Below are 15,167 nucleotides of genomic sequence, written 5' to 3'. Positions count from 1 at the left end.
AAATTAACTGCATTTACCAAGGATATAAGACTACTATAAATTTTATGTTTCAATGATAGCATATGGAAGATAAGAAGAAAACCAGTATATAGGTACAGAAGGCTGGTTTTTTTTTTATGGTTGTAATGGTACTTGACTATTTGAACGACGACTTGAAGTGTGTACAAGATTGTCTTGATTAAAAAGTTACCCTACTTGAAAAAAAAGTTACAGGAATCTATCAGAGTGTCAAAGTGTTCCATTCAAAAAATGCTCATAAAAAATCTTGTAAATTTCTTGATTTCTTCTTCTTCAGATTTATTGTTTGTGTATAGGGGGCTACTGATTTTTGTGTGTTGATTTTGTATCCTGCTACTTAACTGATTGATTAGTTAGTTTTTCTGTGTAGTTTTTGGGGTTTTCTATGTATATTACCATGTCATCTGCGAATAGTGATAGTTTAACTTCTTCCTTCCCTATTTGGATTCCTTCTATGTCTTTCTCTTGTCTTATTACTCTGGCTAGGACTTATAGTATTATACTGAAAAGCAGTGGTGAAAGTGGACATCCTGTTCTTGTTCCAGATTTTAATGGAAATACTTTCAGCTTTTCACCATTGAGAATGATATTGGCTGTGGGCTTGTCATATATGGCCTTTATGATGTTGAGGTATGTTCCTTCTATCCCGAGAATACACAATGTAATATTACTGAGCAATCAAAAAAGATAAACTCATGCAATTTGCAGCAACATGGATAGAGCTGGAAGGGATCATGCTGAGCGAAATAAACCAGAAAGAAAAAGAAAAATACTGGATGGTCTCACTCATAGCAGGAATTTAGAAAACCTAAATAAGGGACCAGGAAAAAGACTAATTATAATAAAGCAAAAATCAAAATCAGCAAGCAACTATAAACCAGAGACACACTATGGGTGGATGGAGAGGTGAGAGGAGGGGAGGAAGGATTAGGGTCAAAATAAGGGGGGGTGGGAATTGTATGGGGAATATAACCAAGATGAAAATGCATACATTGTGCAAAAATCAAAAATGATGTAAAAAATATATAAAATAAAATGAAAACAAAAGATGAAACTTAATTATCCAGGGAAAAAGTTGGGGAATACTTTTAAAGCCATTAGAGGAAAACACACATTTACATTATTATAAAAGGTAAAAAATTAGTCATTGTAGATGGGTGTCCCTCAGGTGTTTGGTATTCTTAACTGTCTTGAATTATCCTAAACTGGAAATAATTTGAAAATGAGACTGCTGAGGATGAACATAAACAAAAATTACCCCAACAGTTATTAATGCAAAAATTACAGAAGGAAAAAGAACCTGCATTCATATATTATGGTGCTAGCTTTCAAAATCAGTTTCTAAAGATTAAAGATATAAGAGAATTTTAAAGAAATACAGAGGAAAATAAGAAAGAATAAAATAATGCCAATAAAGGGAAAAAAAACCAACAGACAATAGAAATGACAGCTGAAATTAGAAGCAATGATAGCCACTGTGAAAAATATTAAGATATAAAAAAACTGCCTATATTTGAAACAAGTAAGAAAACAAGTTTTTTTTAAAGATTTATTTATTTATTTATTTATTTATTTATTTATTTATTTATTTATACAAGTATTGGGCACAGTCAGAAGCGCGGGAGGGTCAGAGAATTCACCAGAGCCAGAGTGAGGAACAGAACAGGCAGACTGACAAAATACACTGCTGAGGGGAGCAGCGGGCAAGGCAGGAGAGGTCCGCGTGCCATGTGGGACCCTCGCTCAGCAGCCGGGGATCGAACCAGTGCTGCAGAGGCTGCGGGCAGCTTCGCAGCCCACCGCTCAACCGCTGCGCTACCAGGGGAGGGCCAAGTAAGAAAAATTGATCAAAAAAATATTCAATCTAGGGACCAGAAAAAAATAGAATTGAACACACTTCAATATTTTTGAGCATGTTTCCTTGAAACAATTATATACTGTGTCTCCAATATATGGAGAGATTAAAAAATTCAAAGAAAAGAAAGTCTTGTAAATTTCAAGAAAGCAAATATAATGAACCGAAACATGCCTGGCAGAATACATTTGGAAATGAAATTTGAAACTTAGATTTGAGAACTGATTTTCGAATTGTAGAGATCACAATGGACAACCAAATTATACATGAAATATAATTCAACCAAACTTTCTCTGTAATGATGAAGAACTAGACCTAGACTACTCGGTTTGTGAGTTGAACATCACAACAGACTTGGGAAGTGGTTGGTAAGCCTGTGTCTTCCCAGGGGCAGTTTAGAGTTTACTTTGAAAAACTTATATGCATATCTCAAGTTGGTCTTCATATGCACACGTATGTATGCATGCTGGCATGATGAGTATTATGTATAAAAAACAAAGCATGATCTATAAGACATTCTATGAAAGCAACGAATTTGATGATGGCCTAGAGTACAGGAAAGAAAATATACTAGGATGGTCATACAGTTTAGTGGCTAAGAATGCTATGGCTGGCCTGATTCTTGGCTCTACTACTCTGGGACTTTGTTTTGGTTTCCTAACCCAGAAAATGTAGAAAACAAGCTTCTGTCTGCCTCAAAAGATGTAAAGATTACATGCAATAATCCGAATGAAGGATTAGTACAGTGCTGTGCATACAGTAATCTCTCAATAAATGCAAATTACTGTTATTGTTTTGTCAATATATCAAAGAAAAGAGGACGGATCAAAAAGCATTTTCAGAATCATGTCAAAATACGTTACTAGCACTTTCAGGTCAATGGGACTGAATAGGACCCCCTTTGGAAAGGTGGAGGGGATCAAATGACGTAGACCGCCTTAGCAACAGGCCCCCAAAGAAGGTGAATTTTCGCAGCCAATAAAAAGCCTGCGCTGCGGAGGAGCTAGCCAATGAGTGACGGAAAGAGGAAGAGGGAGGACGCGCCAATTCTCCAGCCTGAGCCTCGGCCCAACAAAATGGCGGCTGCATCGGCGTCGCTTTGTTTCCGCGGCTCTTGCGGCTGTGGCAGTGGTATCGGCCTTTGAGCTGTGCGGAGGATCCAACACCAACTACAGTGAGGGTTACGAGCCCAGTGCATTTCTGTCGTAACCAGGCGCCGGGGAGGGCAGAGCGGCGTCCTACGGTAGCTGAAGCCGACAAGGCGTTGAAGCGAAAACATGACTGCTGAGCCCATGAGGTAAAACACGGGTCTCAACGTCCTGGGCCTTCGCTACTTCAGAGTCGGGCGTTTGGGAAGGCTTGTCGTGTGGGGTAGGTCTGTGCGTTGCTTGGCGGAAAGAGGCATCGTTTTCTCTTTAGGTGAGAAGGGTTTCGGGGTTTCGGCTGTAGGCTTCAAGCCGGGGTGGGGGTGGGGTGGGGGTGGGGGTGGGGGGGCGCGGCCTGGAGGGTTGGGCGCTTTTCCCAACCTCCCGTGACCGGTGAAGCTTGGTTGGCCTCTTCTGTTTATTCTTTGGTGCCTGTGGATTGCGACCCCGAAGTCGGAGGCGGTCTTTGATATCCCGGCCGTTCTTCCTAATCTTTGGGCCTAGAAGCTGCGTGGGGAAGAAGGGGGGCCGAGGGGGGAGGGGGGAGGGGCGGGCGGATGTGAGATCCTGGGACGACTTGGTGGCGTTTAGACTGTTGGAGACAGGGAAGTACCCCGACCTTGCGGAATTTTCCTGCAGCCCCTGGAGATGAGCCTTTCTCTAAGGGGGAGCGGGTGGGTCTTGCCAGGTATTTACATTCCTTCTCTACTCCAGATCTTGAAGGGTATCCTTGGATTTACCTCTAGGCAAGGGGATTTACTTCCAGAGGACTCCGGTACACTACTTTTTGTGAAGTCCAGCTTTAAAGGGTGGTAAGGCAGACCTCAAATATTTCTTCACTTTTGGGCAGATTTCGAGGGAAAGTACCTAGACCCTATTTTATTTTATCATTCCATGAGGGATGGGAGCAGGTTAACGTGGGTTTGTTGGGAAGTAAGATTTATTGTACGGGAAGCGGTACCTGGCAGGTCGCCTCTTATCAGAAGCCCATTTAAGTTGAGTCTGTTTTTCTCTTGTGTTTTTTATTTGCCTCCTGATAGTGTCTAAAACTATGGGCTGTTAATATGAAATCTACGCCACTTTCACCCAGGGGACTGGCATTTCAGGCAGTTTGACATTTGATTTTGCATTCTTTATTGTGAATTAGGTAAATTTTCCTACCCTGAGGTGCATCTTTGGCACCTGGTGGTAAAATAAAGAAAATTATAGAGAGCATGGATCAGAATTGCATTCGAAGTTGGCAAAATGTGCCTTTGAGTAACTATTAGGAACATACACGTTTTTAGAGCACTTTAGCTGGCTTGTAGAATTTCGGAAAAAGCCTATAATACTTACAACTATTTTTCTGCATTAACAAGCGGCAGATAGATGTTTTCCTTCCCTTTAGGAAAAAAGACCACTTTGGTTCTTAGAAAATAGAACCCTAAGAATGTGAAAATTGTGGACTTGGTTTCTGAATTTGTGTTAATTGTCCCAGGTGCAACAAATTTTTATAGGGCATTCACCACCGGAGAGGTAACCAGTGCAGCGAGTTGGCGGGCTATTAGCAGGTGCTCATGTTCCTATACATGAAGAGTGTACCTTACAGTTAAATATCACCTCTAGATTTTGTTAAGTCTCATGAAATCTGCATTTAAAACCATGGGTTGGGGGGAAAAAACCCCAACAAAACCAAGAGTTGAACTTGGGTTCTCTCCTTTCTTTAGGCTGAACAAATTAGTTATGTACAGAATTTTCAATGGAATTACTCATTTTATGCCAGAGCCAATTTTTCTTATGGGTTTTGTACTTTTGTAGATCTTGGTGGTAAGAGTAATGATCATAAAGTTGAGTGCTCCTTATTGTCCTTTACCTGATAATCTGTATTAATTTTTAGAACAACCCTGTGTATGTGGTAGAAACTTGGTGCTCCCCATTTTATAGATGAGGAGGAAACTGAGGCACTGTGATATAAATTAACTTGATCAAAGTTATACAGCTTGCAATTGATGGAACAGGAATTGAACTGTCTTAACTAGAGTTTATATTCTTAACAATAAGTTTGAGCTGCTAGATCTAACGTGACTGACCATTTTAATTAAGCCCAACTATTACAAAGGAAAAAGTTCATGTTAACTACTATCATGGCCATTTGTTGTCTTTTTAAATTTTTTATTTATTTATTTTTTTTATTTTTGTGTAGAAGAACTGGGGTGAAGGCCAGAGGTATGGGGGGCAAGAGGACCCACCAGAGACAGTGGGGAGCAGAACAGGTGGATTCACTGAAATACACTGCTAAAAGGGGCAGTGGCCAAGACAAGAGAGGTCTGCTGCGCCGTATGTGGGTTAGCTCCTTGACTGCAGATCAAACTCAGGCTGTAGGGGTGATAGCACTGAGACTCAACCCCTAGGCCACCAGGGAAGCCTTGTTGTCAGTCTTATAAGTTTGTAGCTCTTTATAATATTTTGCTGTTTTGGTCCAGAGGAGATAGATAACAAACATTTAATTTCAGGAGAGTCTTATGTGGAAAACCCCTTGTACGGAACCACGTATATATAAATGTAGGAAATTAATTAAAAATTAGCATGCTCTCTGATTATTTACTAATAAAGAGCTCCAAGTGGGTGTTCAGTGCTGTCTCAAGCTGAAGTGTCATTCATTTCAAGCCATGATTATAGTTAAAGGATAATCTGGCAGGTAATGCTTGCGTTGAACCCACAATACAGAATCATTCTTGACTCTCTTCTGATGTGAGGAAGGGATATTATGAGCAATTCTAAATATTTATTCTGTTTTGCAAAATAGTTCGAGATTTTTTTTCTTTAATTCTCTAGCACTTAAAAATAGGAACAAATATGAATTTTAATATTTATAATAAATATTTCCTAGGAATCTGTGGTGGGAAAAAATCAATTGGCCAAAAATAATTCATGACCTAACTAATCATACTGTGAAAAATCAGTGGCTCAGTCTTTAATTGTTTTGTTGTTATTAATTTTTTTTAATTTTGTTATAAATAGGATTCGTTGTTTCTTAATATTTTTGGCTTTATGAAAGATCAACCTCTGGTTGACAGATAAAACTTGACAGTTGACCTTTGAACAGCACTGTGTGGTTCCATTTACTCCTAGATATTCTTCTCTAGGTCTTTGGGAATAAAGAGATTCAGCCAGCAGAATATCTGTACAATCCATTGATGTGGAACTTGCAGATACAGAGAGGGGCTTAAGTTATATGCAGATTTTTGACTGTGAGGAGGGATTTGGTTGGTGGGGTTGGCACCCTAACCCCCCATCTTGCTCAAGGGTCAACTGTAATTTATTTTCTTACAAAGAACTTGGAGATTTGATTTGAGGTGGTATTCTAATCCTTAATGAATACTTGAAAAACTGGCAGCAGTAGAACTTGTTATTGGTCTTAAATTTAAAAAGGCAGAAGTTGTCTAAATTGAGAGATGTTGGGAAAATGTCTTGGAAAGTTTACTTAAGGTGGTAGTTGACAATTGCACACTTGGCTGATTTTTGAAAAATATCTGTAAAATGTTTGCATTTCACTACGTGGAAAGCATTAAGCCAGGCCTGTGGAGGGGGAGTAGATGCAAATTTTTAAAATTATTTTGAAAGCATTTCAATACCAGATGTTTGCTTATGTTATGCTTAGGGTGAAAAAAAGACCTTTGTGGCTTTAATTCTGATCAGGTCAGTTCTTATTATTGGCAACTCTTAGTATAGTTGACCAGTTATATATTATATTTCTAGAGATAAGGTAAATGTAATTCTCAAAAGGAACTTTAATATAGATGTAGGTATGTGAAATAAAGTTTTTTTTTCCACAAAGTAACTATATGTATTTATATGCTCTTGTGAAGTCTGGATAAATTTATGAGTTGGGTGACAGGATATGGGCCATCCTTGGATTTGTATGAAGTGTTTTCTCACAGACCTTAAATGTTCTATTAGACACTGGCAGATGCTGTTCAGATTGTTTCAGCCTTTGGGTTTTTCTTTAGGGACAGTAAAGGGCATGTTTGAAGTAGGATTTCTATACCTGTACCCTAATACTTGTCTTGTTGACTGGTTTGATAGCTCACATTCGAGATGTTTAACCTCCATTTCTCCACCGATGAAATGGGGATAATTTTAATGGATATTGATAAAGTCTGCAGTTGTTCTGGAGGAGGTAACATAGTTATAACAGTAGTTCTTTTTCTGTTTTTAAAGGATTTATTTATTTATGCATATAAGAGCCAGGGTGCAGGTCAGAGGTGCAAGGGGTGAGAGAGTTCACCAGAGACAGAGTGGGGAGCAGAACAGGCAGATTGACTGAAATACACTGCTGAGAGGAGCAGTGAGTTGAATCAGGAGAGTTCTGCTGTGCCATGTGGGTCACCTCCCTGGCTGGAGATTGAATTCTGCTGCAGTGGTTGCTGATAGCTTCATAATGCTGACACTTAACCCCTTGTGCCACCAAGGAGGCCTGATTGTATGACTTTGGACAAATCATTTTTTCTAGTCCTCTGCTTTGTCATTTGCAAAATAAACTTGTACTAGATGTTCTAGTGATATAAAGCTTTTTAAAGAAAAATACTGCTTATATGAGTTTTAATCATTTAAAATTTTTATTTGCCTTTTGGGGGGTAGGGAGAAGGAAGGGTGGTGATGAAGGTATGAAAATTAATATGCAGAAACCTTAATTAAATGAAGATGAGGCTTGAAGAAGATTATCCATGCACTGCTGGACCCAATGTGCCTTGTCTCTGTTGGCTTCTCTTCCCCAGCTGAAGGAAGGAGGAGGTCCTCCAGAGACTATATAGGGGGTTGCTGGCTTTGGTTCACAAAGTGCATGAGGGTCTCATAAGGAGACATCCACTTTCCAACCTGTCTTTTTTTAATTTCAAAATAAACCCATTTTGTTGGTGAAATAACAGATTTTTAAAAAAAAAGATTTATTTATTTATTTATTTATTTATTTATTTATATAAGCACTGGGTACAGTCAGAACCGTGGGAGGGTGAGAGAATTCACCAGAGCCAGAGCAGGGAGCAGAGTAGGCAGAAGGACCAAAGTACACTGCTGAGGGGAGCAGCGGGCGGTCTGTGCGCCTTGTGGGACCCTCCTGCGGTGCCTGGGGGGCAGCGGGGGATCAAACCGGCTCTGCAGAGGCTGTGGGAAGCTTTGCAACCCAGCACTCAACTGCTGCGCCACCAGGGAGGCCGGAAATAACAGATTTTTGTTTGAAGTCAACAGTAGTTTCTTTATTCAATGTATTCATTTTGTCTTAAAACTTACACTATTAGGATATAGGTATTTTGTTGCTAATATAATCTGTCATAGTATCATGTACACATACCTGTGCAAATACTTAATAGAAAGGAAAGACTTTGCTGGGAAGTTTGTTAATAATATCCAGTGTACTCTGTTTCTGCCGTTCTTTTATTATATAGATGATACTTCTGAAAAGACCTATGTTAGAGCTAGACAATTTTGTTTTTTACCCTGTGAGTTTTGTACCATAGGCATTATTTTAGATCTCATCTGTGAGATTCTGTCTCAGTTTTGGCTTGAAGTAGCCATTCTTGATAGTGTTCTCATTAACTGTTCCATGCAATGTTTGTTTAAGAAATTATTGGGATGGTAGTGGTGTTCATGCATATGTATCCTGTACTCCGTTTTTTGGTGTCATGCTCTATTAACTGACCAAATACTTGAGTATCAACTAAGGGCGTGGCACTTTGCTAGAGCATGCAGAGGGTAATGACAAAATTCCCACTTCATTAATTTAGCAAGGGAGATAAGTAAATAAGCAGGTACAAAGCAGTGCTAACATGGGCATATATTGGTTGTGCTAGAGATCATAAATGAAGAAAAGTTAATTTTGGGGGTGTGTAGGAAAGTTTTGCTGAAGAGATGGTATTTGTCTTGGGTCTTGAAAATGAGTTAGCAGTTAGAGGTTGGCTGTGAAAGAGGAACAGTCCTGGGACAGGGGATTAGTGTGGCTACAGATTAGTCTTAATTTCCACATAGAGGAAATAAGACATGTACACCTAGTTTTGAAGAAGGGTATAAAGTAATAAATACTGTGTTAATAAAAACTAAGTTGCTGTGAAAGTTGAGAGTAGGAAGACATTTCTGATGGGATTCTGGGAGGCTTTATAGAAAGAACGTTTGAATATGATCCGTGGCTAATGAGTACAGTTTTGACCAAGAAGACTGGAGAATTGCAGATGTGAGGAATAGCAACTCGAGCAAAGGAAGATTGTATATTAGTGTTTGCTGCTTGGAAGAAGGTCAACTTAGAATTTTTAACTCCTATACAAATATTGGATAGCCATTTGTGTAACTAGTATGTTTTTTCCAACTTCATTGAGATATAATTGATATAACATTGTGTAAGTTTAAGGTATACTATATGATTTGATACATGTATATATTCTGAAATGATTATCATGATAAGGTTAGTTAATATTCACCTCACATAATTGCCATTTTTTTCTGTTGTGGTGAGAACATTTAAGATTTACTCTATAGCAACTTTCAAGTATATAATACACTGTTGTTAACTGTAGTCACCATGTTATATTTCAGTTCTTCAGAAAACTTATAGTGTAGTTTGTATGTTAATTTTTGTGCCTTGATTACTTGTAAATTTTGAAAGCCGCATGTACCCTTGGAGTGAGCCTGATTAATTTAACTTCACAAGAACTGTCAAAAGTATTACCTGCTTTTCTTAAAGATTGTTTACAATTTAATGCACACATTTTGAGTAACTGTGATTGTTCAAACTCTATCTTAAGTTGTCTTAATTTTGATTTGAAGTGGTCAGTTGCCTTTTAGGTGACATTTGAGTTATAAAATCCAAAATAAATAATTTATTTTCAAATAATATTTGGTTTACTATTTTCCTTATTTGAATCATGTTAGTTATTTTTTTAAATAGCATTCCAAACTTAGTTCTGCTGTAATGCTTGTTTTGAAAATACCAATTTGTTCCAACAAGATTTATAAATCAGGAAACAATTTAAGCTTAAGGCAAAATTTGCATTTGTTTATGCAGGATTTTGTCTGCAAGGTCAGGGGTCAGTTAACTGTGACCTATTTTTGTTGGTAAAGTTCTGTTGGAACACACCCAAGCCCATTTGTTTACATTATCTGTGGTTGCTTTTGTACTATAATGGCTGAGTTGAATTGTTGCAACTGAGACCTAATGGTTCACAAAGCCTAAAATATTTACTACCTGACCCTTTATAGAAAGAGTTTGTCTTAGGTGAATTGCACCCAGCTGAACTGAGCTGCATTAAAATACAGACAATATACATTCACACAACTCAAACAGTCTGCCAGCTACCTCAGTTCACCCCTTGTGTTATGAGCCACACCCATCCACATCTGTTGTTACAATTTTCCATCCGATTTCAGATAACCCTCCTCCCATCACTTCACAATAATTCATGAGCTGCAGTCCTGATGTCCACTTCCACAAGCAAACTTCAGGTCTTTTTCAAGGTAAAGTGCCATATTTATTGTTGTATTTGTGTATTTCTTAATCACTTAACATATGTAAATTGTGTTAAATTGTGCTACCATTAATATTAGGTAGCTAATTCTTTTAAATGTGTCACTGATGAAATTATTTGAGTGTTGTGCTTCTAACCCCATTTTTCAGTAAGTCCTATGGTGTTCATTGCCAATTATGTATAACCTGGTGATTTTCAGAAACTCGGTGTGTTACATGATTGCAGAACTGACTGTAACTGTCATCCTGCAAAAAGTGCTAATTCATTCACTAAATATTTCTTGGACCATGTGAGGATTAAGTGAGTCAATAGACACAAAGCACTTTCATTAATGTCTGGGACATAATCATTACTCGAATATTGAATTATTACTTTGCTATGTGCCAAAAAGTGTTCTAAGTATTGCCTTGGCAAACCAGACAATTAAGGCCCTGTCCCCATGGAGCTTATATTGTCTTATTAAAAAATCTATATTAATATTTATTTTGGCTAGTAACTCAGTGATATTTTGAAAATATGTATCAATAAATATAAAAAAACAAAAGAAGCAAAACTAGGAAAACACAAAAATACTGCTAGACTCTGAAAAATATGGTGGTTAACAGTGGAGGGGGGGAGGCAGGAAAAGGGAAGGTACTGTCATTGTGTATTGGTACTGGAGCTTTGGTGGAGGGCAAATGAAGCGCATACACATGTTGAGGTGTGAAGTTGTACTCCCCAAATTACATAGTTTTGTAAATGACTGGCAAGTAAATAAAATATGATTAAAGTAAAAAAAAAAACAGATCAAAAAATATTTTCTTAAAACATCTTTCTAGTCAATGTCTAATGATCTTGTAATATCTCACTCAATGATTTCTTGAATTTTTTTAAAGATTGATTTATTTATGCATACAAGAACTGGGGTGTAGGCCAGAGGTGCGGAGGAGGGGGTGAGAGGATGCACCAGAGAGAGTGGGGAGCAGAATGGGCAGATGGACTGAAATACACTGCTAAGGGGAGCAGCAGGGGAGACAGAGGTCTACTGGGCCATGTGGGTTAGATCTGTAGTGACTGCCTATATAGCTTGATAGTGCTGACACTTAACCCCTTGCGCCACCAGGGAGGCCCCTCTTGAATTTTTTTATGACTAACTTCAGGTGATCCATTTTCAAGGAGATAAAGAATTATCATCTCCTTTTAACTGTATTTCAAAATAGTAAGTTAAAAATATAATTAGCCTTAGAGAAAATTTGCAAAGTTAGTACAAAGAGTCTCATTTGTCCTTCACCCATATTCAGCAAATGGTAATTTTTTGCCATGTTTGCTTTGTCATTCTTTATTTTTCTGATTCATTTGAGTAAATTGTAGACATGGTACCCCTTTACCCCTTAATATTTTTTTTTTTAAGATTTATTTATTTATTTATTTATTTATTTATGCAAGCACTGGGTACAGTCAGAAGCGCAGGAGGGTGAGAGAATTCACCAGAGCCAGAGCAGGGAGCAGAGTAGGCAGAAGGACCGAAGTACACTGCTGAGGGGAGCAGCGGGCGGCAGGAGAGGTCTGCGCGCCATGTGGGACCCTCGCCCGGTGGCTGGGGAGCAGCCGGGGATCGAACCGGCGTTGCAGAGGCTGCAGGCAGCTTCGCAACCCAGCGCTCAACCGCTGCGCCACCAGGGAGGCCCGTACCCCTTAATATTTTAATATGCGTTTTTTCTCAAATAGGAATTTTCTCTCACATAACCTCAATATAGTTAGCAAAGTTAGAAATTAACATGGATAACAATTTCTGATCTGTAGACCTTACTCACATCTTGCCAATTGCTTCATAATGTCCTTTATAATGAAGGACAGAATTTCTTTTGTTCTGGTCTAGGATCCATTTGTAGAATGCACATTGCATTTCATTGTTATGTTTCTTTAATTTTTTTAAATTTGTGGGGTGGTTCACCTTGCCGTTTTTTTTTCCCTCCCATCTTTTGAAGAACTCAGACTAGTTAATTTGGGTTTGTCTGGTGTTTCCTTCTGATTATGTATTTTACAAGGAACACTGTGAAGTGATAGGTCTTTGTTAGCACATTTTATGAGGAGGCACATGAAAGCTTTCCTCTTACCATATTTTAAAATGTTTTTGCTTTCAATACTAAGATAATTAATTCATTCTTTGCTATTTAATTTAGAGATTTAAAGCTAGACTTGGTTCTTTTCTATGGAGTGGGGAGAATTTTCGTATTTCTTATTTTTCTTGCCTTCCCATTTTCACCCTTTCCCCTCCCCCCATTCAAACCAAAATACCCTCCTTAGGAATTTTCATTGTGTATTGTGAGTGCTGAAAAATAGAGAAGTGAATGTTTCATATTAAAGTGATTGAACCTATTACCTCAGAATATGAACAATACATTTCTTTCAAAAGCTGACTATAATGCAGCCAACATACTTTACTAGATATTTCATTTGAAAGACAGGGGGACTATAGTTAAAGGTGTTAAATGACTTAAGGTTTGTTTTTTTTTTTTAAATGATCAACAAATCACTTTTTTCTTTTAAGGAATCCCTGAGCACGCTTTATTCTCATTTTAATAAACATTTATTATTCTTCTGTATGAGTTAGTTTATTATTTCCCACATGGGAAAAAGAGATGAACCCAGAGAAGTTTCCTGCTTTGAAGTGCTTATACCCTAGTAAGAGTACTCTGAGTTTTAAATTGGGAACTATAAGCAGAAGGTGTTGCTTATTGTAAGAGAAGTCAAAGAAAATTCAGTGGGAGAAGAGGGAAAAGAGAAACTTCTTTTGTGGTAAGAAAAGATTGGAAAGGCATGTGTGCAGTGTCTTCCAGAGAGCTTTGAATGCTATGATTAGGAGTTTGTACTTTTTATTCTTATTTATAAACAAGGGAAGCCTTTGGACATTTTGAACATACACGTGGTAGTTATTTGAGCCTATATTCAATTTACCGTTATTGGAAGTACTGAGATCCTACAACAGTCTTTTAGGCATGTCCTTTACATGTGGATGTAATTAGGAGAATATAGGCATATATTTCTAACTCCCCCCTAAAAAGAAATAGTAGCACATGCTATATACCAACTGAATGCTACAGACAAAAATCATATAATAATAGTTTAGTATTTGAATCAGGAAATAGAATGAACTTGAATAAAATATGGGGTTTCAAGGAAGGTAAAGGTGATTTTTGTAATCATTTTCAGTTGACGTAATCATGAAGAGTCAGAGAGGAATGGTTTCCAAAGTCAGCATGAAAGTGAGGAATGATTTTAACCCAGGTTGTTCTTACCATTAAGTATACTGCCTTTTATGCCATAGTAGAGAAATTGGAGTCCCCATAATGTAGACATTTGTGAATATGTAAAAGAATCACTGAAACTTTCATTTTAATAAATGCTACATAATAAATTTTATTCATTGCAAACTATAAATTATTACTACTCATTTTCTGCCCCACTCACATTTTACAGTGTTTATAATCTACCACAGAAAATGCCTTTGTCAAAATGTCATGTACAATTTTAAGTGTTAAATACTACTGATAATGGCAAATGTCCTAGGGTGAGATGTTCCCATTTCATAAGGTTTTATTTTAGTGGGAGAGAAGGCCATAGAGATAACAGAGGCTCAGATCTTGCAGGGCCTTGCAAGAAAACTTCAAGGGTTTGTCTGACTGTATTTGTGATAAAATTTACACAACATAAAATGAAAAGTTTAAACAATTTTAAAGTGTATAGTTCTGTGGCATCAAATCATTCATTGTTGTGCAATCTACATCTCTGTCATCTCTAAAACTTTTTTATCATCCCAAACTGAAACTCTGTACCTATTAAAAAACTCCCCATTTTCCTCTCCCCCAACCGCCTTCTAATTACCATTCTATTTTCTGTTTTTATGAATTTGACTATTTGAGATACCTTCATGTAAGTGTAATTTGTACAGTATTTGTTCTTTTGTGGTTTATTTCACTTCAGCATAATATCTTGTTTGTCCACCCATTTTGTAGCATGTGTCAGAATTTCATTCTTTTTTTCAGGATTGGATAAATTCCGTTCATTGTAGGTATATACCATAGTAAGTGTCAAATCATCTATTGATAAACATTTGGGTTGTTTCCATCCTCTGGCTCTTGTGCATAGTGCTGCTGTAAATATTGGTGTATAGTAGTTAGACTTCGTAATTTCACTTCTTGTGGGTAGGTACCTTGATGTGGGAATCAGTCTTTTCTCTCTTAAGGAACCACCAAACTGTATTTCACAATGGCTGCGCTATTATATACCACCGCCTGCAGTGTAGAAGGGTTCTAATTTCGGCACATTCTCTATATGAGATTGGCCATTTGTTTGTCTTCGGAGAAATGTCTAATGCAGTTTTTGCCTTTTTTTATTTTTTTTTTTGGTTGTAGGAATCATTTGTAAAATACATTCATCCCTTAATATAGATACATAATTTGTGAATATTTCCCTCCATTTTGTGATTTGTCTTCACTTTTTCCATAGTATTCTCTGATGCACAAAAGTTTTTAATTTTGATGAATATCAAAGTATATACATATTTTTTTTAAGATTTATTTTATTTATACAAGAACTGGGGTCCAGGCCAGATGCGTGGGAGGGTGAGATGATTCACAGAGACAGAGTGGGGAACAGAACAGGCAGATTGACTTA

At 37.6% G+C, this 15,167-nt stretch overlaps 1 protein-coding gene across 1 annotated transcript in view; it reads left to right on the top strand.

The window, feature by feature from the left end:
* Window positions 1-10,445: 10,445 nt before the first annotated feature.
* ATRX (ATRX chromatin remodeler) overlaps window positions 10,446-15,167 on the top strand; it is a gene marked incomplete at both ends in the record, with an annotated part of 225,503 nt that continues 220,781 nt past the window's right edge. The window contains 2 exon segments of the mRNA XM_084259121.1: window positions 10,446-10,466; window positions 10,469-10,500. Coding sequence (XP_084115247.1) covers window positions 10,446-10,466; window positions 10,469-10,500 — 53 coding nt within the window.

This window comes from Talpa europaea, assembly GCF_964194135.1.
Source record: "Talpa europaea genome assembly, chromosome: X".
Lineage (NCBI taxonomy): Eukaryota > Metazoa > Chordata > Mammalia > Eulipotyphla > Talpidae > Talpa > Talpa europaea.
This window is presented reverse-complemented; position numbering and strand designations above follow the sequence as displayed.